General features: G+C 39.8%; 2 protein-coding genes and 1 long non-coding RNA gene across 4 annotated transcripts; 2 read left to right on the top strand and 1 right to left on the bottom strand.

Annotated features, from left to right (window-relative positions):
* Positions 1 to 3,406: 3,406 nt before the first annotated feature.
* Positions 3,407 to 10,535, top strand: srl (spargel). Of its 2 annotated transcripts, none has more exons than XM_068295987.1 (7): positions 3,407 to 3,752; positions 5,797 to 5,904; positions 5,973 to 6,132; positions 6,198 to 6,884; positions 6,947 to 8,841; positions 8,908 to 9,053; positions 9,110 to 10,535. In XM_068295987.1, exons 2-7 carry the CDS (start codon positions 5,804 to 5,806, stop codon positions 9,313 to 9,315), a joined length of 3,195 nt encoding a protein of 1,064 aa, XP_068152088.1. In that variant the 5' UTR covers positions 3,407 to 3,752; positions 5,797 to 5,803; the 3' UTR covers positions 9,316 to 10,535. The 2 variants fall into 2 exon arrangements, with proteins under 2 accessions (XP_068152088.1, XP_068152087.1); XM_068295986.1 differs by having other exon boundaries at positions 6,195 to 6,884.
* LOC137581739 (uncharacterized) lies at positions 4,110 to 5,823 on the bottom strand. The gene is made up of 2 exons (XM_068295988.1): positions 4,493 to 5,823; positions 4,110 to 4,434 (listed from the first exon to the last, which is right to left on the bottom strand). The coding sequence occupies exons 1-2, from the start codon at positions 5,571 to 5,573 to the stop codon at positions 4,130 to 4,132; spliced, it is 1,386 nt and encodes a 461-aa protein (XP_068152089.1). The 5' UTR covers positions 5,574 to 5,823; the 3' UTR covers positions 4,110 to 4,129.
* Positions 10,536 to 13,070: 2,535 nt separating the features above from the next.
* Positions 13,071 to 14,893, top strand: LOC137582483 (uncharacterized). The gene is made up of 3 exons (XR_011033289.1): positions 13,071 to 13,250; positions 13,313 to 14,535; positions 14,608 to 14,893. It is a non-coding gene; the product is annotated as an uncharacterized lncRNA (long non-coding RNA).
* Positions 14,894 to 22,603: the final 7,710 nt, after the last annotated feature.

The following is a 22,603-nucleotide window of genomic DNA, read 5'->3' as shown; positions in this document are numbered from 1 at the left end:
AACACGCAGATCTCGGAGACTATAAGAGCTAGAGCCACCAAATTTGGTATGTATACTCGTGTATTATGTACATATGTATATAAAGTTAATTGGAATTTCGGCCACGCCCCCTTACGCCTCCAGGAATTACATAAAACTGTTTTTCTTAAAAAGTATAACAGCTAGAGACATCAAATTTTGTTTGTATACCCGTTTAGTTGGCGCGCAGAAAATAATTCTTCAAACTTTTTGCCACGCCCCCTTACGCCCCCAGGAATCACATAAAACTGTTTTTCCTAAAAAGTATAATAGCTAGAGACATCAAATTTGGTATGCAGACTAGTTTAAGAGATGCGCAGAAACTGGCTATTTAAAAATTTTGCCACGCCCATTTCCGCCCCCGCAAATTAAACAATAACTGATTTTATCAAAAAAATATGCGTATGAACATATTTTACAAAGCAGTCTACAAGGCCAGAATTGGCCGTTGGCTAGTGGCGGCGCTAGTGCTCGTGTGTTTGTAGAGTGAGCGAGACAGCACAACAAAAACAATTTAATAGACATACATTTGGTCTTCGAAATTTTAAATATTTGTTTCACCTGGTGTATGGTATACCCAAGTCGACAAGTCGACTTACTTGCCTCATTTTTCGATTAAGGGCGGTATAGTTAATTCATGCTAAAATCGGTCATTTTTATTTGAGATACAGATAGTCTCAATTTTTGTTTGCCTGTGTGATAATACAACATTAAAACAATATGTGTGAAAATTTGCATCCAAAAATATTGAAAATTGAGTGAGATATAGGCAATCGCCGGCCTTGAAAAAAAAGTGGTTTGCGGTAAACATCATATGAAAAAATCAAATTTCATTAGTTGAAGGACAAAATTCCCCAGGCAACGCTGTCGAGTTTTTATTAAAAATTTTTTTTAGAATTTTAAAGGCATTATCTTCATACTGGAATGTTGATTCCATGTCGTTTTTTCCGACTGATTGGTATGTATATACGTTTCTTATTAGTATTGTCGTTCCTTGGTCTCAGTATCCTTTTATCTTGCCAGTCATCATTTCTCTTTTCAATGGCCCTTCAGGCCATTCCTTTGGGCGGATTTGTCCCCGTCCTTGAGTAAGTATAGTTAGACTATTAGAAGAATTTGTTCAGTATTTAATAAATGTATCACAAGCTTTTGGTATTCAGAAAGGTAAATTTGAAGAAATTTTTAACGCAGAGTGACTTTCACCGCCTTGTTCCATGAACAGTTATTTTTAACAGATTGACTTGATTGATTTCGCAGTAACCAAGAGGATTCCGCGTAATCGGATCACTGCGGATACACTGCTAGATTTAACTTCCAATCACTCTCCCGCCTACATGGGCTTACAAACAACAAAACAAATTGGCTTAAATTTAAAATGTACAGAGACAGTTTCACCGATAAGAGATCCAAACGGTGGATGGGCCCGCAGTGACGAAGAGAGGGCATTCGTGTTTGCCACACATCTTAACATCAAACTCATTTGTACTTCCCGCTTTTAGCACATTAACGGTGAGTAGTGAATAGTCGGAACTCCCATCGGATGAGATCACTGCCATCACCTAATCACACCGAAAATTATCCTAGAACTCCCTATCATCGCCATACAATACATCTGCAAACTATTCAACGCTATAATAAGAATTGGCTACTTCCCAAGAGCATGGAAAAGGTCCACTATCATCATGATGGATAGGACAAAACCCAGCCATCATCCTATAGGCCAATTATTTTGCTGCCATGCCTTTCGAAGCTTTTTGAAAAGGTCCTGCAGATCCGACTAAACTCATTTCTGGCATCGGAGAACACAATCCCTTCACACCAGTTCGGCTTCCGCGAAAAAACATGGTACAATTGAACAAGTCAATCGCATAACATCCAAAATACGAACAGCATTCAAACTAAAAGAATACTGTGCGGCTGTTTTTCTCGACGTTGCCCATGCTTTCGACAGAGTTTGTCTGGAGGGTCTGATGTTCAAAATCCGGCAAAATCTCCCACAGTACACCCGCAAACTCATGGAATCTTACCTTTACAATAGAAAATTCCCTGTAAGATGTAATGGCTCCGTCTCGGCTGACTTTGAAATCAAAGCTGGTCTACCTGCCTGAGTTTAGGACTCACAATGTCCACTTTTGCCGATGACACTGCAATCCTCAGCAGATTCAAATGCCCAATACAAGCCTCTGAATGGTTAGCAACCTGGCGTATCCGGGTCAACGAGCAGAAATGCAAACATGTTACATTTACGCTTAACAGAAGAAACTGTCCAGCTCTAATGCTAAACAACGTACCAGTTCCTCAAGCCGATGATGGCAAACAACTATACAACTCCGTACTGAAACCCATCTGGACTTACGGTGCCGTACTATGGGGAAATTCAAGTACCAGCAATGTCGACATTATACAAAGTGCACAGTCGAAGATTTTAATATCAATCACGGGGGCTCTGTGTTTCAGGACAACATAAACTTATAGTACGTGGTTAAAACATTACACACACACACACAAATTAATAATCTGGAGGAATAATGTTATGTATGTAAACCACAAAAACGACTACTTTACTCTACCTGATCACTGTTCATGACCTGTTATAATCTTAGGTAAGCCATCTGTCTACTTGAACTCTTTAAAAACCATGAGTAGGTTTAATGTTCTCTTACAACACGCACCTTATTGAAATTAAGGACGGTACGGTCTTCTTCAACTCCAACTGCCACCACACAATTTTAGATAAAAAAAAAGGCTTAAATTAAATAAAAAGACATTTCTTCAGTTCAGGGGAGGTTTCAAAAATTTTCCGTCAATCACAATTTCAAAAAGGAAAGATCTGGACAAAACGTCAACGCTGCTGTGTGTATATTCGTTTAATTTCAAATGTGTGTTAAAGTCCCGCGCTTCTTCTATAAAACGGTAATTTTTAACGGACTCACAGTGAGTCATTTGTTCGACGTTGTCATCTAATGTTGGCACCATCAGTTCGAGTTCGACTCCTTTGCTTGATGCCTGCTTTTCTCGACCTTTCAAATCGAACCGGGCTTGACCGCGCAAGTTGCATCGAACCGTTTGAGTTCGATTGCGAAGGGAGGTCCGCGAGGGTAGTGCTGGCCAAGCATCGATGTTTTACCCGATTTTTCCACTTTTCAACACTGAAATCTCGAGTAGTAATAGTAAACATTTACCAAATATTTGGCTACCAGGGCGGTCAAACAGCGCGCCAAATAAAAAATAGCGTTTGACAACACTGAAATCTAGCTTTACCCGATTTTTCCACTTTTCAACACTGAAATCTCGAGTAGTAATAGTAAACATTTACCTGTTTTATAAAAATACTAAACCATCGATGTATCGATAGTACCATCGATGTTTTTTCCAGCTCTAGTTTGAGTTCGTTAGCAAAGGGGGATCCGCGGGGTGTTTGACTTTTTGCCGCCACGTTCCACGTGCACGTCAACATATTTTGGCAATGTGATTTCGCGTAGTATTATTAACTAAAAAACGGACCGCGAGCGTGCAGAAAAAAAAGAAAATTGTGAATTATATCAAACCCCTGGTGGAATTAAAAAAAATATATAATTATTAAAGAATTGGCGGCTGCTCATTGTCGGCGGCTCAACATGTGAGGTTAAGCCCAGGCGAGAAATAAACATTGAAAGAAAAAGCGACGGACAATTACAATTAATTGCAGAAAGGTGAAAAAAGTGCAGTGTGCAATCGTTTGAAATCGTTTAAAGGTAATGTCTTGATGACAGGTGTTTCCTATCACGTCTGTGGAGGGGGTGCTCCGGCTTCGAAACAATCTCAGTTTTCTGATTGTCTCCCTTTTCGATTCTTTTGAAAACCACTTTCTAAACAAAATGCACTTGATGTGGATTTTGGCTGTCGGTGTGTTAGTGAGTTTGTGAAATGTGATAGTAAAGTTTAAAAGAAAGCAAAAAATGCGTATTTGTTTGTTGTTGGGCATAAAAAAGCACATGGCACACGGCGACTCTCACGCACACATACACTCGCACGTGGTTGGGTCTAGAGATGTGTGCGTGAGAGTTGCGCGATACCATTTAAAAGATACAACTTTTCTCAAAATAACCGTCTTTTATTATTCCTCATGATTTTATTCTACATCACAATATATTTGCATTTTGGTAAAGTATGTATGTAATATTTTGATAACAAAAAAAAAAATAAAATAAAAATCAGCATGTTGCTGCTCTTCGTTCAGCGGCTGGTGCCAACACCGTGCCCGTGACACGCTGTTTTTTCTGGATCCCGCTCCCTTTTCGAATGCAATTCTTGTTACCAGCAGCGGCAGCAGCAGCAGCAGCGGCAGCGGGAGTCTTCCCAACCTTGTCTGAAATTTAAAATTTGTGGTGGGGGTGGGGGGTGGGGGTGTGGAAAAAGAAGGAGAAATGTTTTTTTCTTTGGATAAATGCAATGTGGGAGATCATTTAAAAGGATTCGTTTTTTCTATATTTACTGTATTTCTTTGGTCTCTTTTGGCGGCGCTGTCGTTTTGGCTCCAACATGGCGTACTTCTCATCCATCTGCTTAAAGATCTGATCCCGATTTGCATCCAATGAGTACAATTGCTCCTCCACATTGTCAGACATGCCCCCAAGGAGAAGCAGGCTTTCTCCTAAGGACTCGTGTTGAGTTGTCAAATCCTTAAGCTGCAGCGCCAGTTGCGCATCGGTTCCGGTCAAAATAAAGTAGCCCGTGTTTCCAATAGTCTTCAGTGAAGGACGCTGGTCCATGGTGGACCTGGGAACGACAGGAATTGGATGATTAGGATGGGTGGTTTCTTTTTCACAATTTTGTTTGCTTGGATTTGCCGCTTTTGGCTTTGGCTTATTTCTCTGATTGGCTTCGGAGTAGTCGTCCAATCCATCGTAAAATCGCTGCAAATACTTTTGCATCAGTTTGTTAGCTTGCTTTTCGACTTCACCACACCCCTTCGACCCTGAGCGGTTCCGGCCGGAATATTTTAGATTGCTGTAAAAATCATCATCCCAAGGTTTTTTTCTCTTTTGCAATAACATTTTATGGAGGGCGTTGAGCTGCTTGAAAGTTGGTTGGGGTTCCTCCAGTGACTGCTGTGGGTTAGATAATTCGGATGCAGATGCAGATCGAAATCGGCGGGCAATACGTCTACACAGCCTAGCGCCAAATGGTAGAATTCCGGCCAATCTTTTTGATTGCTCCGTCGATCGTTGTTTTTCCATTTCCTTTAGCGCCTCACTGATTGGGGGTAATTGAGAAATGGGTATTGGTTTACCAGCCTCGCAACATGTGGATCTATTCGGTGTACGGACTAATGATCCGTTGATTGATGATGTTGGCGTCTCCGACGCCGCCGTCGACGTTTCTATGTTCTGTTTAGCCTTCTTTTTTTGTCTTCGCGGTCCTCCCACAGGAGGCAAGGAGGTGGCGCCTGCAGACTGATCAGCAGTTACTGGAGACCCCTTATCTCCCGCCACGACAAGACGAGAATCTTCATCAGCCTTTCGTTTCGCCTCCGCAGCCTTACGCTGACGTCTTGTAATGACCTTTTTCGGCATTTCTTTTTTTTTTTTTTTTTTTTTTGTTTTGTTTTTGGTTAATAAAAATTTGTTTCTTGTCGAAAGTTAATACCGAATTTATTTCTATTCCGTTTTGTTTTCAATGAAATATGGCAGATAAATGGGACTATGAACTATTTTCGAGCAACATTTTTAAAATTTCTTTCAAAGCCTTCTAGTATGAAATTATGTATGACACAAAATTTGTATCTACTTTGTTTAGCCAAGACATGGACTCGGGCATGTTGAATGTGTTCCATGAGGATCCGTTCGAAGGAAATTTCGCCAAGTACGAGACGGAACCAAATTTCTGGACAGCCAATGATGATGAGTAAGTTGCTAGTACTTGGATCCATTAATCGGATATAATTAACTAAATATATATGTATACAATTTAAGATTGCAGCTAACGGATACACTAAATGGAATATTACCCATAGCTCCTACAGATGTATCGCTACTTGGCAGTCACCGTGGTGAGGACGACGATGATGATGATGATGATGATGATGATGGCGATGGCGATGGTGAGGACCATGGGGGAAACAGCAAAAATTTGGTAGGTCTCACTGTGAGAGATTGTAATGCAAATGATCTGTAATCCCTGATCGTATGACACAGCAGCTGATCTTCAGTGACTATATGGATCAGGAATCGGCCTATGAGCAACATAGGCAGTTAAGTGCCCTGGTCCAATATGAACGAGATGCTTTGAGAAACGATGACGATGATGCCCAAAGTCAGTGCAGCAATTCGACATTTCGCACTCGCACTGACAGCTCGTCCATTGGTGACTATGAATCGCATACTAGTGACTATGATGACGATGATAACGATGCACCGGATAACAATGATCTGGATGGGCAGCGCAAGAATCGAACTCTGAGTACCAATACCATTAACTCGGAAACCGATGCTTTCGGCCTAAATATCGATGTTAACAACTTTGATTTGGCCGAGTTTATCACCAAAGACGATTTTGCTGAAAACTTAAATGCAGTTCGCTTAAATGAAAAAAAATCACAGACATTAGAGGTATCCCCCTGTGCTGCTCCAGAAACAGGTGCAGTTGAGATTACTGCTACGGCTTCAATTTCAGCAGTTGCAGCAGCAATCGATGATGACACGGACTCAATTATAGATGTCGAAACGGTCGATGTCATTGACGTAGATGAGTCCGTGTGGCGGGCAAAACACCAGACTGCAGGACCAGATGATCTGCGTTATGTGGACAATGTAAAGTCTGATCCCTCTTGGTCCCCAAAATCAAGCGCCAATAAAAAGACCATCGCTTCCACAGGTCACAAAGAGGTGAGTTTATTAGATGGCTCTCTTTAAGAATGGAAATAAATGAATTTTGAATTTCTTTATAGCCAAAGCTGATGCAGGATAATCAGCAGAGTCCCGTAGCTGCAGCTGCAACCACCACAGCGAAGCCGAAATCCAGTAACAACATTTGCCTGGTGCCCAGTAAAAAGCAATGCGACTTTCTTAAACGTAAAGTCAATGGCGGCAGGTCGACCAAGCTGATGGCAGCTGCCAAGAAAGGTCCAGAGACTCAAAAATCGGGAATTAACAAGCAACCAAACAACATGCCGTCCGCAGCTCCTTGCAGTAGCTCACTCACTGGTTTGGGTTTGGGCGGTAAGAATCTAGCGCTACTCAAGCAGGAGAGAGAGTCTGCGGCCGTAGAAGCAGTAGCAGAGCAGCCGCCCAAAGTTGCCCCGCCGAAGCGTAAACTTAATCTGGAAGAATACAAGCAGCGTCGAAGTGGCGGAGTTTTAGCGGCCAGACCTAATACTGCTCCTACTACCACATCCTCTCCTACTCCAGCCAAACAGGCAAGGATTGAAAGTACGGCGACGACGACGGCGGTCGCAAAGCAATTGGTCCAGCCATTGGTACAGCCACCACCGCAGAAACTGGCGATTGCCAGTATTGTTAACAGTCTGAAGTGCCCCGATAAAGCTCCGGTTAGCGATATACCCATGGATCCTATAACCATAGCAAAGAACAAAGTGCTGCGCATGCTGGAAATGAAACGAGCACAACAACTGAAGATAATTGATTCTCGTGTCAATGCCAAGGTACCGCGCGTAACAAAATTACCGCCCCTCAAAGACATTGTCAAAGACACCTATTGCATGGTGCAGGAGCAGGAGGAGGAGGACGAGACTGCCGCTGAAGCGAAATCGGACACAAGCATCAGCAGCAAACCAACCAACAGTTTGCATCCAGACTATGAGGAAATAATCATCGTTTCGGTTGGATGTAATACGGAGATTACGATACCACCAAATCAAATGAGCCGCACGTCACCCCGTTCGTTGCTTAAGTCGTCGGTGCTGTTGTACAACATTTCCAATAGCCAAGATGCCAGCAAGAATATTAACAGCTCCCTCATAGCCAGCATACAAAGTGAGGTGGTCAAGCAGACCAGTTGCACAACTCTTAAAAAGCCAATAGCACCATGTGAGCCAGCTGGTGAGTCCGAGTCCAGACAACATGGCGAGGATATGGTTATCATGCACTTGCCCAAAGATCGCGTCCGCAAGCCTTTATCCAGCATGTCTACTCAAACTGATTTGCAACCCGAATTTCCATTGCTCACGCCGCTCTATACCAAACGCCAGTCGCGGCAGCGCCAGCGCAAAAATCGTAACTGTCGTCAGGTTGTCAACCAATCGGGATCAGATGGGTCTAGTAGCTCGAGAGGGTCATCATCGTCGAGCTCAAGCAGTTTGGAATCCTATAGAAGCCGTTCACGTTCCAATTCCCTAGAGGAATTGCGTCATTCGGACAGCTTAGCTCCAAATAGTAACTGTGGCAACAGTAGTATTGGCCATGGTGGCTACTCATCGCGCAGTACCCATCGCCATCGCAGCTCGGTCAGCTCCTCATCCTACTCAGAGGCTGGCAAATATGAGAGACGTCAACGTCGCACAAGCTACAACAAGCGTCGTCTAAAAAATCCCAACACTCGGACTAGCAACTTTTCCAGCTCGGGCTCAGATGTCAGCGATCGTGAACGTAGCCGTAGTCCACATCGTGCATGTTCCCGTGCCAGGTCCAACAGTAACAACAACAACAGCAACAATAACAATCGTCGGGCATTCGTTGATCGAAATGTATCACAACCGGCGGTAGAAGAGCGTCGCATTGTCTATGTGGGACGCATCGAGACAGAGACCACCAAGGAGATGCTGCGACGAAAGTTTTTGCCCTATGGCAGCATTAAACAAATCACGATACACTACAAGGAGAATGGGTAAGCCGCTATCAACTTGAATTGGTTTAGCTGAGAATTTCATATTGTTCCTTTTGGTCCGCACAGCATGAAGTACGGATTTGTGACATACGAGCGAGCACATGACGCCTTTACAGCCATCGATACTAGTGCTAGAGATCCACAAATAAATATGTATGACATTAGCTTTGGCGGTAGACGTGCCTTTTGTCGTGCCTCCTATGCCGATTTGGGTAAGCTATAAACCATCAATTGCCTCAACTCGTGACTAACAAAGAAATCTTTGCAGACAATGCCGGAATGGATACTTACCACTCTTATGTGTATCCAAAGGCTGCTCCGGCTCCAAAGCCGCAGGAGGATTCCTTTGAGGCTCTGTTACTTAAAGTAAAGGCCAAATTGAATGCTGGCAAACCAGATGCCGCGCAGCCAGAACTGTCGGGGACAACTGCCACAGCACCGAGTATACCACCCGATCACAACAATCAGATTTGACATCTTTTCTCCGATTCGCCTCTTTTTGTATTCCTACTTGTATGATTTGCCAATAAGTAGTTGAAGAGATTTTGGCATAACTACTTTATCCTAGATGTTTGTAAATTGAACGACTAGACCCGAACACCGCAAATCAATAATTGTACAATCTAACTGAAAAGCCTGATTATCATTTGTAATTTATTGTAAAAAAGTTGACATACATATTCATAGAGCAAGAGCCGCCATTCATTGCAACCGATTGCAATAAGTTGTTGAGTGAAACTAAAAGAAATCATGAAACTGAAAGCGAAAGAAAAAATCTAAGTAATTGATAGTGGAAAGTGAATATGAAATTGTGATAAACGAGTTATGCATACAAAGTCATTTATTGCATTAAGTTAGCAGAAGGCCACATAGAACTAGAATAACAAATCCACAAAGAGAAAGCAAAGCACATGTCTATCTAAAATATCCAAAAACTAAAGCCAAACGAAGAACTACAACCACAAAACAACATAACAAACGGATACAAAACGAATCCCCACACAAAAGTACATACACACATACAGAAAACTTTATATATACTTATATAAATATACATATATGGATATGAATATAGTTGGAGAGAGAGCAGGGAAGTCGCATGCTGCATGCGTAGACCACAAATTAAACTGTTGATAACTAAACTTTGATATTAGTTTGTAAAGAGAATATTTTGTATGTATTTTTAATTTACTTTGGCTATCTCGCGATTATCCTTTCTAGAGCAGAAAAAACTAATCCCTTATTTTTATCCTTTCCCATCCCAATAAAACGAACAACAATAACAGTAACCACATTTAAAATCAAGACCGCGATTAAGCTGAACCCAAGCGAATTGTTAATTTATTCAAATTTTTTATACATTCATACCACAAAGGCCGAGCGACCAACAGGCAGGGCCTAACCGTTAACTGACCAATCGCTCCTAGACAAAACCTATAACAATTAAATCTAAATTTGGCTTCCTTGTTTTAGTTAATTGCAACTCATTGAACAAAAGCAATTCTTGTTAAAAACCCTAAATATAAGTAACTGGAAAGCGAAATCATCCAACCTCTATAAAAGATGAATTATTATTAGCCTAACGAAATGTAATTAAGTAGCCGAAACAAATTGTTTGATTTAAGCTTTTTTGTACACTACTCTTTTTTCATGGTTCAATAAATGCGTGCTAATTTCAGCAAATTGAAATTAAATCCTTGCGATGTTTACATGCCAAAGGCCAAAAGGGAAAGGAACCTGTTTTGCAGCCTTTTAAAACTTTTTATAAACAAATTTCAAAGATTTTTATGCACTTTATCCACTGAAATTTGGATTGTGTCATAAACATTCCAGAAGATCGTTTCTAAAATGAATTTTTAATCGCAAATTGAATGCCTTACCTCGAATTAATCTATCAAACTTACCAATTTGTGTTCTAAGATTAGAAGAATAAGAAAATTTGTACAAATTGTTCAAAAAGTTTAAGGCCCCCAAAGCTAAACTAAAAAAAGCAAGCATCCTGCTGGTGGCTGGAGGATAACCCGACACAAAATCGTCTGAAAATCGTTAGTCTCAACGTTGGCATAATTCTGAATCCTACCTCATTTAGAACTTTGTGTTTTTACAGAAATTTTGGAGTAATGAATTTGTTAGAATGAAACAAAAACTAAAAATATCAAAGAAGTCCTTACAGTCCTTGGCCGTAATAATATTCCAAACTCTTTTTCTGTTCCTCAATTCAACAATGCACAAACAAAACCTACCAAGGATCACTATGTACCTTTTTATATCGCTATACCAACCATTCTTCCCTTCATCCCGTCTGTACGCGTGTGAGTGTTTTGCTTCCAATTTGGGGAAATTATAATTTATATATGTAGTTATATATATTTATTTTAAACCAAAAACTATAACATAAGTAAATTTCCATTAATAAATCTTCAATACACAAAGGATCATTAAAATTTTGATGATTAAAGGAATAGAAAAAAAGTTGTGCTGGTCCAAAGTCACTAGAGTAAAATGATTAGGGTGTACGTATTTTTTGTCATCATAAGTGTATATATTTTTGTCTCACGACCAGCAATTGACGCAGAATATTACATTTGTTAGTTTAAAATACTCATAATAAATATACCAAGTTTCATGAATTCGTTTATTAAACACATAAAATTGTATGCTTTATGAGCAAAATTTGGAGAAATTTGACTTTTTAGCTAAAAGCTTGCACTTTTCGCCTAACCCGTGTTTATTATTTGGATTAGAATTAAGTCTATGCCCTTTCTTTCTAAAGTCCAGATTTTTGGTTTACAACAGAGAAAAAGGATTGCCTTTATTGATCGATTGATTAAAAGTACATCAAAGATTGGTTCCCCCTTAAATTTTGTCGCCTTCATGGGAAATTTCATATATGGTATGAACAGCAGAGAACATTCCTCAAGTTTCGGAAATTAATCCATTATGAAGGCGGCAAATCTTCTTACCACTTGTATATTTTAAATGTCCCCAGATCCCAATACTTTGTTGCTAGTCTCGAGGTCAAAGGTTTGTGTTTAGACATGCACGCTGTTACCTAGTTCTGGCAGGGCGTATGCGTATTATTATTATTTAAACGACAACACGTCACTATCAGAACTTTCTGTGGAATCTGTAATTAAGTTTGCCATAGAACAAATAATTGTTTAATAGTATTTGTACTATTAATATTGACAGAAATCGTCCCTAAATCTTAAAGATACAGTGGTAATACATATTTGCTTTAAATTAGGCATTGAGAAGAATAAAAATCTAATGATAATGATTTTTAGTTTTATATTAGGACATTTGAGTTTAATGCGTATCGAAGTCAATCTACAAGATTATTTCAAAGGCAGCACAGAAAGGTGAGCTACTGTTGTCTGTGTGGCTATTTCAAGAACCAATAAATTCTGTCATCAGCAGTTTTTGGTAAATTATTAATTAATATTCAAATGAACACTTGCTAATACAAACAAAATATACATACGTAAGGAATAAAGAATTAGTTAGGCTTATATTCTTTTGGTCAAACTCTTATGATTCGATTGAAATCTATTGAGTTAATTTTTATTATTTCCTTTTACCTAATGATAAGAATGTGATTATTTGACTACAATTGGCTCTCGTGTAAAATTTCTCTTTCTTTTGGTTTTTACTGATATATCTGAATATATTCCTCAATAGTTTGCCCAAGAAAGTGTTCTGCATTCAAAAATTTAATGTTAATATCCAGTAACATTCCAAATTTTACCCAAAGGGGACAAAAAATAGCCAAGTTATCCATATAAACGGGTTTCCTTAAGGCCGGAGATGACCGTTGCATGTTGGCGGTGCCAGGGTGCTCATATCCCTCCTACTTCATTTTTTTTTCCTATTTAATGAGTTAAGTTAAAGATTGATTAATATCTTTTTAAATAACGCGGTTTGTGCTAAATAAAAAATCATATATTTGATAGCCGAATAAATAGTCAAGTTAAAAAATCCTAAATAAAAGCAGCGAGAAAATAAAAAGTGCTAAAAGTCTAATGCAACAAAGTACTGCCAATAATAAATTACAAATAAAAGCTAGACTTTCTTATTATTATTATAATTATATATGTATTAAATAAGTAAAATCGCATCGCATTAATGGGAGATAACAGATTGATACGTCCCATCTTTTCGTATTAAACCTTATCTCATACTGAATTCAATGAATAAACTTACAGTATTCATTGCCTTTTAAACCAGCAAAGTCGTCGGACGTGCAAAACGATTACTCATATTGAAAAGGAATCATTAATCCAATTTGATTCAAAGTACTTTCAAACATGAAACTACCAAGAGGAATCATCCCATTTTGTATCTTTTTATTCCATTTTGGATTCCAAAAAGTATCCTCAACATCTACGACAATATCGAACGACCTGGCAGTAAGTGCAAAAGTGAAAAGAGAGAAATAAAAATCTTTCTAAGTGCTAAATCTTTTTTATAGTATTGCGGATTCTCCGATGTTGAGAAACATCTGTGTTCCTCTTATTGCTACAATTCAGTGAAGCCTTCTCTCAGTTATATTCTGGAGTTGAAGGAGAAAATCAAAGGGCTGGAAGGAAAACAATCCGAGATTGAACAAGAAAATGTCGACCTTCGAAAACGATTATTAGAAATGGCCAATTTCAAAGGTCAAAGTGAACAAATTGAGGAATTGCGTACGGCAAATAAAGACTTGAGAACATCTCTGGGGCTATCTGTTCAGCAACAAAATAACATTGCGAGAATTGAAAGGTTTGTCATAGACGTGATTAACAAGCAGAAAAATGAGATTGAAGAAGGGAAACTTAAAGCAACTAAAGATCAGGAAGATTTAAATAAAGAAATTGAATTAAGGAAAATTGATAAGCAACAAATGGAGGACATAGAGAAAAACTTGAAAAAAGAAATAGAAAATTTAAAAATGAACTTGGCAAACGAAAAGGCAAAACGAGAAGAAGCTAAAGACGACCTTGATTCGAAAAGCAAAGAATTAGAAGCTTATCGGGCCAAAGAAGAGAGTTACAGTAATGAAGTAAAGGAATTAAATTACAAAGTGACATCTTGTACAAATGTTTTGAATGAAACTCAAACTAAATTAGCTGATAAAAGTACTGAACTTGAAAGCAATTCTCTGCGTATAAATCAAACAGAGAAAAATTTACTCGAGTGCAAGAAAAAACTACCGAAATCCGGTTGTAAAGGCCTTCCATCCGGAGTTCATCAACTTGAAGTTGAAGGACTTGATCTGTTTTCTGCTTCGTGCAACGGAGATATAGAAGGTGGTGGATGGATAGTTATTCTAAACCGATTTGATGGTAGCGTAGACTTTGATAGAACTTGGAATGAGTATCGCAATGGATTTGGTGACGTTGGTGGGGAATTTTTTATTGGGCTCGAAAAATTGCATCGCATCACCAAGTCGGAACGCTATGAATTGTACATACAAATAGGATTTTTTAATGGAGATGTGAAATTTGCAAGTCATGACAATTTTAAAATTGGTAATGAATTCGAAAAATATGAATTAAAGTCGCTGGGAGAATTTAAAGGGACAAGTGAGAACTATATGGAATACCATTTAAGTCAGAAGTTTACTACAGCTGATAGTGACAATGATAATCGGCATGAGTCAAATTGTGCCCTTCAGTTCACTGGTGGTTGGTGGTACGATTCATGTTATAAAGTGTAAGTGCATTATTAATTAGCATGAGTTACAAGTAAGTTAACAACTGATATATTTCTGTATTACATTTTTAGTCACCTTACCGGCAAATATTTTAAAAGTGGAGTCACCGATGTCGAGAGTATGAACTGGCATTTTCCTTTCGAATCTCTTAAATCTGCTCAGATGCTTATTAGACCAAAATCAACTTGTCTTTAGCAATGTGTAATCAAGCAATGTATATTTTAGTTTCTGTTATTTGAAATTAATATAGTGAAAATTTGACGATCTGTTAGCATCTTTAATGTGTTAAGATTTCTTTTTGAAATAAAAATAACAGGCCAGGCAGAATTCCAGTTGGTTTATAAATAATCAAAGAAATGGATTGGATTTTGGGGCTTAGTTCGATAACCTTTAATAATAAAAATATTTATTTATAAGTGAAATAAAAGTAGTTAGTGGAGATTGTTAAAATGAGCGAAGATGTTCAAAGGAAGTACATCCGGAATTGAGGCCAACCAATATTGTAAAAACTTGCACAATGACATAACCGTTCATATGGGACGAAATGTGCTCCTAGTCAGGATAATATATCCTTGTTCAAATGAATGATATGATGTTTGCGCATTTGCTGAATTGCTATCAGGACTTGAGGCTGCTGAGTTTGAATTGCGTGACTTATTTTTAAAGCCTTTATTTACAGAATAATAATATGGAATTGAGTTTTGACTTAGATTCTTGTCCTTAAAACAAAAGTAGACCACGGTTTTGTCGATTGTATTTGCTATTTATTCGACCATGACCGGAAATTTTCGATATTTAAGTGTACAGAATCTTCTTCTGTGTTTAAAGTTTTGCTTGACCCTTCAATTTCTTTATGCAGTTGCGTCCACCATTTGTCTGAGGGCTATTTGAACAGTTGCTGCGTTTTATTCTGCCTCTGCCTCTGCTTATCCTTGACGTTAACAGTATGCCTTTGGCGATTTCAACTGCTTTGACACGGAGGAATTGAAAACTGCAGAATCTGTTAATCTGCTGGGCTAAGAATCATATGTCCAGGTACGTATCATATACAGAAGGAGACAAGTGAGCACGGCAGTTCAGGTAGGATGTTGGCTTTGAAGTTTATTGACTTTCATTCATGGTACAAACATATACATACATATGTATGTATGGAGGTATTCATTTTGGTATTTTTGTCAGAGCTCAAGTTTTTTCCACGTGGTTGAGTTTCAAAGATATATTTCTTTTGGCCTTTTACGCCATAAATATTTACGACAATCTCAAATCAATGGCCAGAGTGCCAGAGGGAAAACCTTTCAAAATGCATTAACTTTGTCAATGCCAGTGGAAAATTACCTCATTAATTTCGTTATAAAATTTCCGTTATAAGGGCAAAAGTTTATGTATATTGCTAGCAGATACTAGTGGACTCTTTCAATCTATAAGCTGCAAAACATCATCTCATTCAATTGAAAGACGAGTGGCGACAGCACAATAAGGATTATTGATTCTTGCAGCCGAATGATACATACTTTATATGTACCTTTATATAGATACATAAATATATACAATATGTACATATTCATTCTGTACGATACACGAATAGCAGAAGGACACTGGCGCCTTGGCGTCGTCATCCTGCCTGTCCGATGGCCCATTTGCATATTTGATGAGAAAGGCGCCGAAGAAATGAAAATGGAAATCGAAGTCAAATTCGCGCAGCATTTAGCCCCAAGAGCTTAATTACGCATAATTATATCAATAATATTGAACCAAGTGCGCCAAAGTACCTACATCTTTGTCCAAACGAATAGTTGTGTCAAAAGTTCACCAAAAGTTAGTGCCCATTAGGAGACTAACTTTTAACTAGAGTGAGTCTCTAATGAAACAAATGAAAAGCTTCAAGTGGAACACACAATGTCTGTCACTCATTTTTGCTCTCTATTTATGTCTATATTAAGTTTAATTAGAATTAATTGCTTTGCAAGATGCAGCTGAAGAAGCTCCCCAACATCCAAAGTACTCAATGCCATACTCAATGCTTGTTGCAAGTGCAATCATTGAGACGCCAGTATCAATGACAGCTGCTAAGCCTTCCCCATAGCACTGGCAACTGGAGCTTTATGTCACTTTTTGTACTCATTTTCAGCATTATTGCTACCATTACCATCGAATCGCTTGGCCAGAGAAAGATCTCTCGTCTCCTTGTTACGTCGCAGTTTCCTGAATTTTAAAGCGCTTTAAGTAACTTAAAGTTCCGAATGTCCCTCTGGTCTGGTGCTTTTGTGGACTCGCCTCCTCGGCTGACTGCCGCAGCACAGAAATATCCGAGCACAAAATGCAACAAGCAAACACATTGTCAGAAGCTGTTGCAACAAGTCTTCATTTCCCTCCAATTCACCGGGACTGCATGAATTGGGAGCCCGGTGCTTTGGGAATGTGAATAAAGGTTTAAGAGAAAACAGCAAAGATTTACAGTCACTTGAATGCCAGTAATGCCAAGTGGCCAAGGAACATATGTCCTTTGCACAATTTCTACTCCCTTTGTTTGTTAGCAACAAAATGTTTAAGTCAATAGCCATATGCGTATGAAGTAGCTACTGCCACCACTTATGTATATATTCCAGCAATTTTCTTTTTCTACTTGGAGAGCTTGTACGTTTAAAAAGAATGTAGACTGACGAACACAACTGTAATACCAGCTTGAACTTCAAGTTACTAGTGTCACCTAGAAAAGAAAAAAGAAAGAAAATTAGTATGTGGCAGTAGGTTCAACTTTTATTCCGATTTTCAGTGATGAGAGCTTGAAAATAATGAACAAATGCTTTAATTTGGTATTATTATAAATAGCCCAGAGGAAACTTCATCTGAGTTACAATACGAAAACAAAGGTAACGCTACTTTCATAAAAATATTAAAATTATTAAGAAAATGTTTGAGTATAGTGTTCGGTCAGACTATTTTGGGGATCTCCAATCTAGGAGGAATTAAGATTTTTCCAAATTTGCCGATTCAGCGATTGCTTGATTGGCTTCAGAATTATCTGTGGGCTCCTAAAGTTCCATCTTTTGCGTACTTGTCTTTTGCGTTTCGTGCAATGATATTGGTAGTCAGGAACAATGATTCCAAGTGGACAGTCATTCAATTGACAAGGCCATGTGTGATAGCTATGGAGATCGAGGAGTTAAAAAAGACAAAAGGACAGACTTGTGTAGATCAACTAGGCTGTTGATGCTATTTCACCCTAAGGATGCATGGTACCGGAAAGTTGTGGCTTACTGAACTCTTAAATTCATCCCAAAGTCTCATTGTATTATTGCACCCTTGCTACACAAATTCCGTTGGACGACAATGAATTTATTAATAATATTACAATTTGCGTACTAATTGAGTTTTCCAATTGTTTTTATCAGCAACAAGTTCAACTGCAACCAGATTCAGGGAAATTGTTTACACAGAAATCACAAATACTGAATAAAAACAGTTGCCATTATTCACATGGAATTTACAATAGAGATCGCATTTTGCGTCGACCTTTATGGCAGTTCATGGGGGCATTGGGGAGCGGAACTTTTTCTCTGTGTCTGTCTGTCTGTGTGTCTGTTGAGCATAAATTGTTGCCATTTACCATGCACACACAGACACACACACACACACACACACACTTGTACACACAAACATATGCATATATATATGTCTGGCAATTAATTACATTGTCCTCTCGCATGTTGTTATTGTTATTTGAACTGGTAAACAGAATAATAACACGCATACGCCATGTGTAACAGAGGCAAAACTTGTGTCGGACGGGGCGTAAGTCAAGGGGGAGAGGCACGACTAACTGCTGAGGGGAAAAAGAGTGGGGAAGAAACGAGAGCGGAGACAATGCAATTGTGACAACCTTTTGTATGGTCATATGAAATGGGGGACAAACAGCAAAAACTGAAGTGGAAATGCTGTACTAATGCCAGTTTTCTTTGCCAATGCTGGCCGACAGTTGAAATGTGTCAAATTCATGCTCCTTTAGGTTGAACAAAGCAAGAAGGACAAACGCCTTTAAAACTTGTTCCGTCTCTTCCACTCACCATCACCTTCAATTCATCTTTCTACTCATTCTGTATGCCCTTTCGGAGTATGATTGTAAACGTACCTGTTCCTCCTCCTCCTGTATAGCTGTCAGCCAAATGGACATTGCAAGTGACTAGCGACTGTTGCAGGACAAAGAATGCACATATCGTTGTGTCATTGCCACAGTTTTGGTCCAAGACAATTTTTTTTTTTTTTTAACGTTTAATATATATTTGTTGAATCTACTCTTAAATTAGAGCCTAACAACAAGTTTGAGATATTTTTCTTAATCTAGTACTTAATATAAATCCTGGGGATATTGCAGGCGGCCCGAATCACTTGTTATTGGGTTGGTCTGTCATTTCTTTTAAGACGAGTTCTATTATTAGTTCGCGTAAGGGAATTGGCAAGAACATTTGGGTGTGCATCCAGTTTCGCAGAATACTTTAGTTGTTGACTACCTATTTCAGATTTTACGCTAGGTATATTTAAATCATTTTGAATGTTGTCGTTCCGTATGTACCACGGGGCCCCCGTGATTGATCTTAAAATTTTTGACTGCGCTCTTTGTATAATATCGACATTGCTGGTACTTGCCTTCCCCCATAGTACGGCTCCGTAAGTCCAGATGGGTTTCAGTACGGAGTTGTATAGGAGGACTTTATATTCCAGACGTAGAGGGGACCGAGCATTGATGATCCAATGTAGGCTACTTGCTTTCAGTTTAAGCTGTGACTTTTTTGCCTCGATGTGCTTGCGCCAAGTTAGTCTTCTGTCTAGGTGGATGCCAAGGTAAGTGACATCCTCGGCTTGAGGAACTGGTACGTTGTTTAGCATTAGAGCTGGACAGTTTCTTCTGTTAAGCGTAAATGTAACATGTTTGCATTTCTGCTCGTTGACCCGGATACGCCAGGTTGCTAGCCATTCCTCTACCACCTTGAGGTGTTCCTCTAATTTTGCAGAGGCTTGTATTGGGCATTTGGATCTGCTGAGGATTGCCGTGTCATCGGCAAAAGTGGACGTTGTAAGTCCTAAACTCGTTGGTAAGTCTGCAGTGTACAGTAGGTAGAGCAATGGGCCGAGTACACTGCCTTGCGGTACACCAGCTTTGATTTCAAAATCAGCAGAGACGAAGCCATTACATCTTACAGCGAATTGCCTATTGTAAAGGTAAGATTCCATGAGTTTGTGGGTGTACTGTGGCAGTTTTTGCCGGATTTTGAACATCAGACCCTCCAGCCAAACTCTATCGAAAGCCTGGGCAACGTCGAGAAAGACAGCCGCACAGTATTCTTTTAGTTCGAATGCTGTTCGTATTTCGGATGTTATGCGATTGACTTGTTCAATTGTACCATGTTTTTCGCGGAAGCCGAACTGGTGTGAAGGGATTGTGTTCTCCGATGCCAGAAATGAGTTTAGTCGGATCTGCAGGACCTTTTCAAAAAAGCTTCGAAAGACATGGCAGCAAACTAATTGGCCTATAGGATGATGGCTGGGTTTTGTCCTTTCCCACTTTAGGAATCATGATGATAGTGGACCTTTTCCATGTTCTTGGGAAGTAGCCAATTCTTATTATAGCGTTGAACAGTTTGCAGATGTATTGTATGGCAATGATAGGGAGTTCCAGGATCATTTTCGGTGTGATTAGGTCATGGCCAGGGGCTTTTTTTGGCTTTATGTGGTTTTTAATAACTGCAGTGATCTCGTCCGATTGGAGTTCCGAGTACTCACTATCCGTTAGTGTGCTCGAAGGGGGAAGTACAGATGAGTTTGATGTTGGATTTGGCTGGAAAACCATTTTAAGATGTGTGGCAAATACGGATGCCCTCTCTTCGTCACTGCGGGCCCATCCACCGGTTGGACTCCTTATCGGTGAAATTGTCTCTGCAGGAGCGCTTAAAGTTGGGTGGGCTTTCCACAGAGGATGTTTAGTGCTGGTTGGGCTGAGCTTTTCTATGTATTTTCTTTGAGCCCAGCTTTCCTCTTGTCTTAACGCCTTGGAGAGGTTGCGATTAGCATGCCTTAGGCGAAGTTTTGCTGCTGGTGAGCGAGTAATCTGCCATTCTCTTCTTAGACGTCGTTTTTCCGTTACTAATTGTTCTATCCGCCGGTTCGTAGGCCTATCAACAGGTTTAGTGTAAGAAGAGGCAGGTGGAGTAGATACTTTTGCTGCAGCTGCCATCATAGACTCAAGTGCAGAGACGCACATATCAATGTCCTCTGCAGCATCCAGTTTCGGCGAACAGTCAATGTGGGCACTCATGTACATTTTAAATTTAAGCCAATTTGTTTTGTTGTTTGTAAGCCTATTTGGGCGATCAAGTACTTGAGGTCTTGTTAATAGTGTGAATAATACTGGAGAGTGATCGGAATTTAAATCTAGCAGTGTATCCGCAGTGATCCGATTACGTGGAATTCTCTTGGTTACTGCGAAATCAATCAAGTCAGGCACTTTCTGTGGATCTGTAGGCCAATAAGTAGGCCTACCCGGTGAGACGCAATCCATCTTATTGAGAGGGTTGACTATTGTGTTGTACAACTGCTTGCCTTTAGGATTTACCAGGCGAGATCCCCAGTGCGTATGTTTGGCGTTATAGTCCCCTGCTGCAATGAAGCGATCTCCGAGTGTGTTAAAGAAATCGGTAAATTCCTTTTCAGAGATTGAGAAGCGTGGTGGGCAGTACAGGGCAACCAATGTAGTGTTGCCGCAGCTGGTTTGAACGGTTATAGCAGTTGCTTGTAGGTGCTGTGTTTCAAATCTGTTGAGGAACGAGTGTTTTATACGGTTTTTGATTAGGATACCAGTCCCGCCATGAGCTTTTCCGTCTGGATGGTTTGTTGCATAGAAGGTATATTTTGGTATTTGAAAATTATTTTTTGATGTTAAATGTGTTTCCGAAATCAGCAAAACGTCGATTTCACTTGAGTCTAGGAATAGTTGCAGTTCATTTTTGTGCTTGGAGATGCCGTTAGCATTCCAAAGACATAGACGTAGGGAAGCCATTATTTATTCTCGATAAGCTTCTGAATAAGCAGGTTTTGATTCCGCATCAGTTCTTGCATACAGTTTTGCATGAACGTCATAAAAGTGGTCATGTTTTGATTGAGTGAGATCAATAGGGCTTCTAAGCCACTTGGAGTTTGCTGGCCAAGCTCTGGTGCGCTAGGTTGCGGATTCTGTAGATGGTGAAGTGACGGGGTCTCTTTTGCGGGCTCCGTCTGTCCAGTTCGGAGCACACTAGCGAAGGATACACTAGGACTGTATGTAGCAGGCAAGTTAGATGATCTAACAGCCTTGGCGAAGAATACCTCGGGTGTAGTTTTAGAGGCGTTGACGGTGATTTTTGGTCCAGCTGGGGGTTTGCGCCCGTTTAGGTGAGATTTAAGATCCTTGAAGACAGGACATCCTCTGTAGTTGGCCGTGTGGTTCCCTCCACAGTTACTGCATAATCTTAAAGCGACATTGTTTCTGTCCTTGGTGCAAATGCCATCTTTATGATGTTCGCCACAGCCAACACACACTGACCTGAGATTGCAGTTGTTAGAGGTGTGGTTGTATTCCTGGCAGTTTTTACACTGCGGTGGTTGGTGTCTCTTATGGGGCTCCTCTACGGTGATTCTTCTGTGCAATAGGAGCTGTAGGTTGTAGATTGGGTGCACTTCATTTGGCTTCGACCGCTTTGCATCTGGTTGGAGCTCGATTTTAAAGAGCGGCTGTGCGACTTTGTTCCTGTTGATGATGTTGACAACGGATTTGACCGCAAACCCTTTTTCGACCAACGCGTCTGCTATTTCTTGAGTAGGGACCGATGGCTCAATCCCCTTCAACACAACCTGGAGCCCTTTACTGCTTTTTAGTTGGTAGGTATAGAAGTTGATGTTAGCATTACGGAGGTACTTTTCAATGATGCGGAAATTGTCCTCAGTTTGGGTTTGACATTTAATTTCTTTAATGTTACCCCTATTGAGAGGGGTTACAACAAAGTTATTTGCCCCTACTGTTTCTACTAGCTTCGAAAT

This window comes from Drosophila tropicalis, unplaced genomic scaffold (genome assembly GCF_018151085.1).
Source record: "Drosophila tropicalis isolate 14030-0801.00 unplaced genomic scaffold, ASM1815108v1 contig_859, whole genome shotgun sequence".
Classification (NCBI taxonomy): Eukaryota; Metazoa; Arthropoda; class Insecta; order Diptera; family Drosophilidae; genus Drosophila; species Drosophila tropicalis.
This window is presented reverse-complemented; position numbering and strand designations above follow the sequence as displayed.

Excerpts from the sequence above, each read along its gene's own strand:
- LOC137581739 (XM_068295988.1), bottom strand. The coding sequence starts at position 5,573 with ATGCCGAAAAAGGTCATTACAAGACGTCAGCGTAAGGCTGCGGAGGCG. Across the intron at positions 4,435-4,492 it reads AAAGAGACCAAAGAAATACA|AAAAAAACATTTCTCCTTCT; the intron begins GTAAATATAGAA and ends ATTTATCCAAAG.
- srl (XM_068295986.1), top strand. The coding sequence starts at position 5,804 with ATGGACTCGGGCATGTTGAATGTGTTCCATGAGGATCCGTTCGAAGGA. Across the intron at positions 5,905-5,972 it reads TGGACAGCCAATGATGATGA|ATTGCAGCTAACGGATACAC; the intron begins GTAAGTTGCTAG and ends ATACAATTTAAG. Across the intron at positions 6,885-6,946 it reads CTTCCACAGGTCACAAAGAG|CCAAAGCTGATGCAGGATAA; the intron begins GTGAGTTTATTA and ends ATTTCTTTATAG.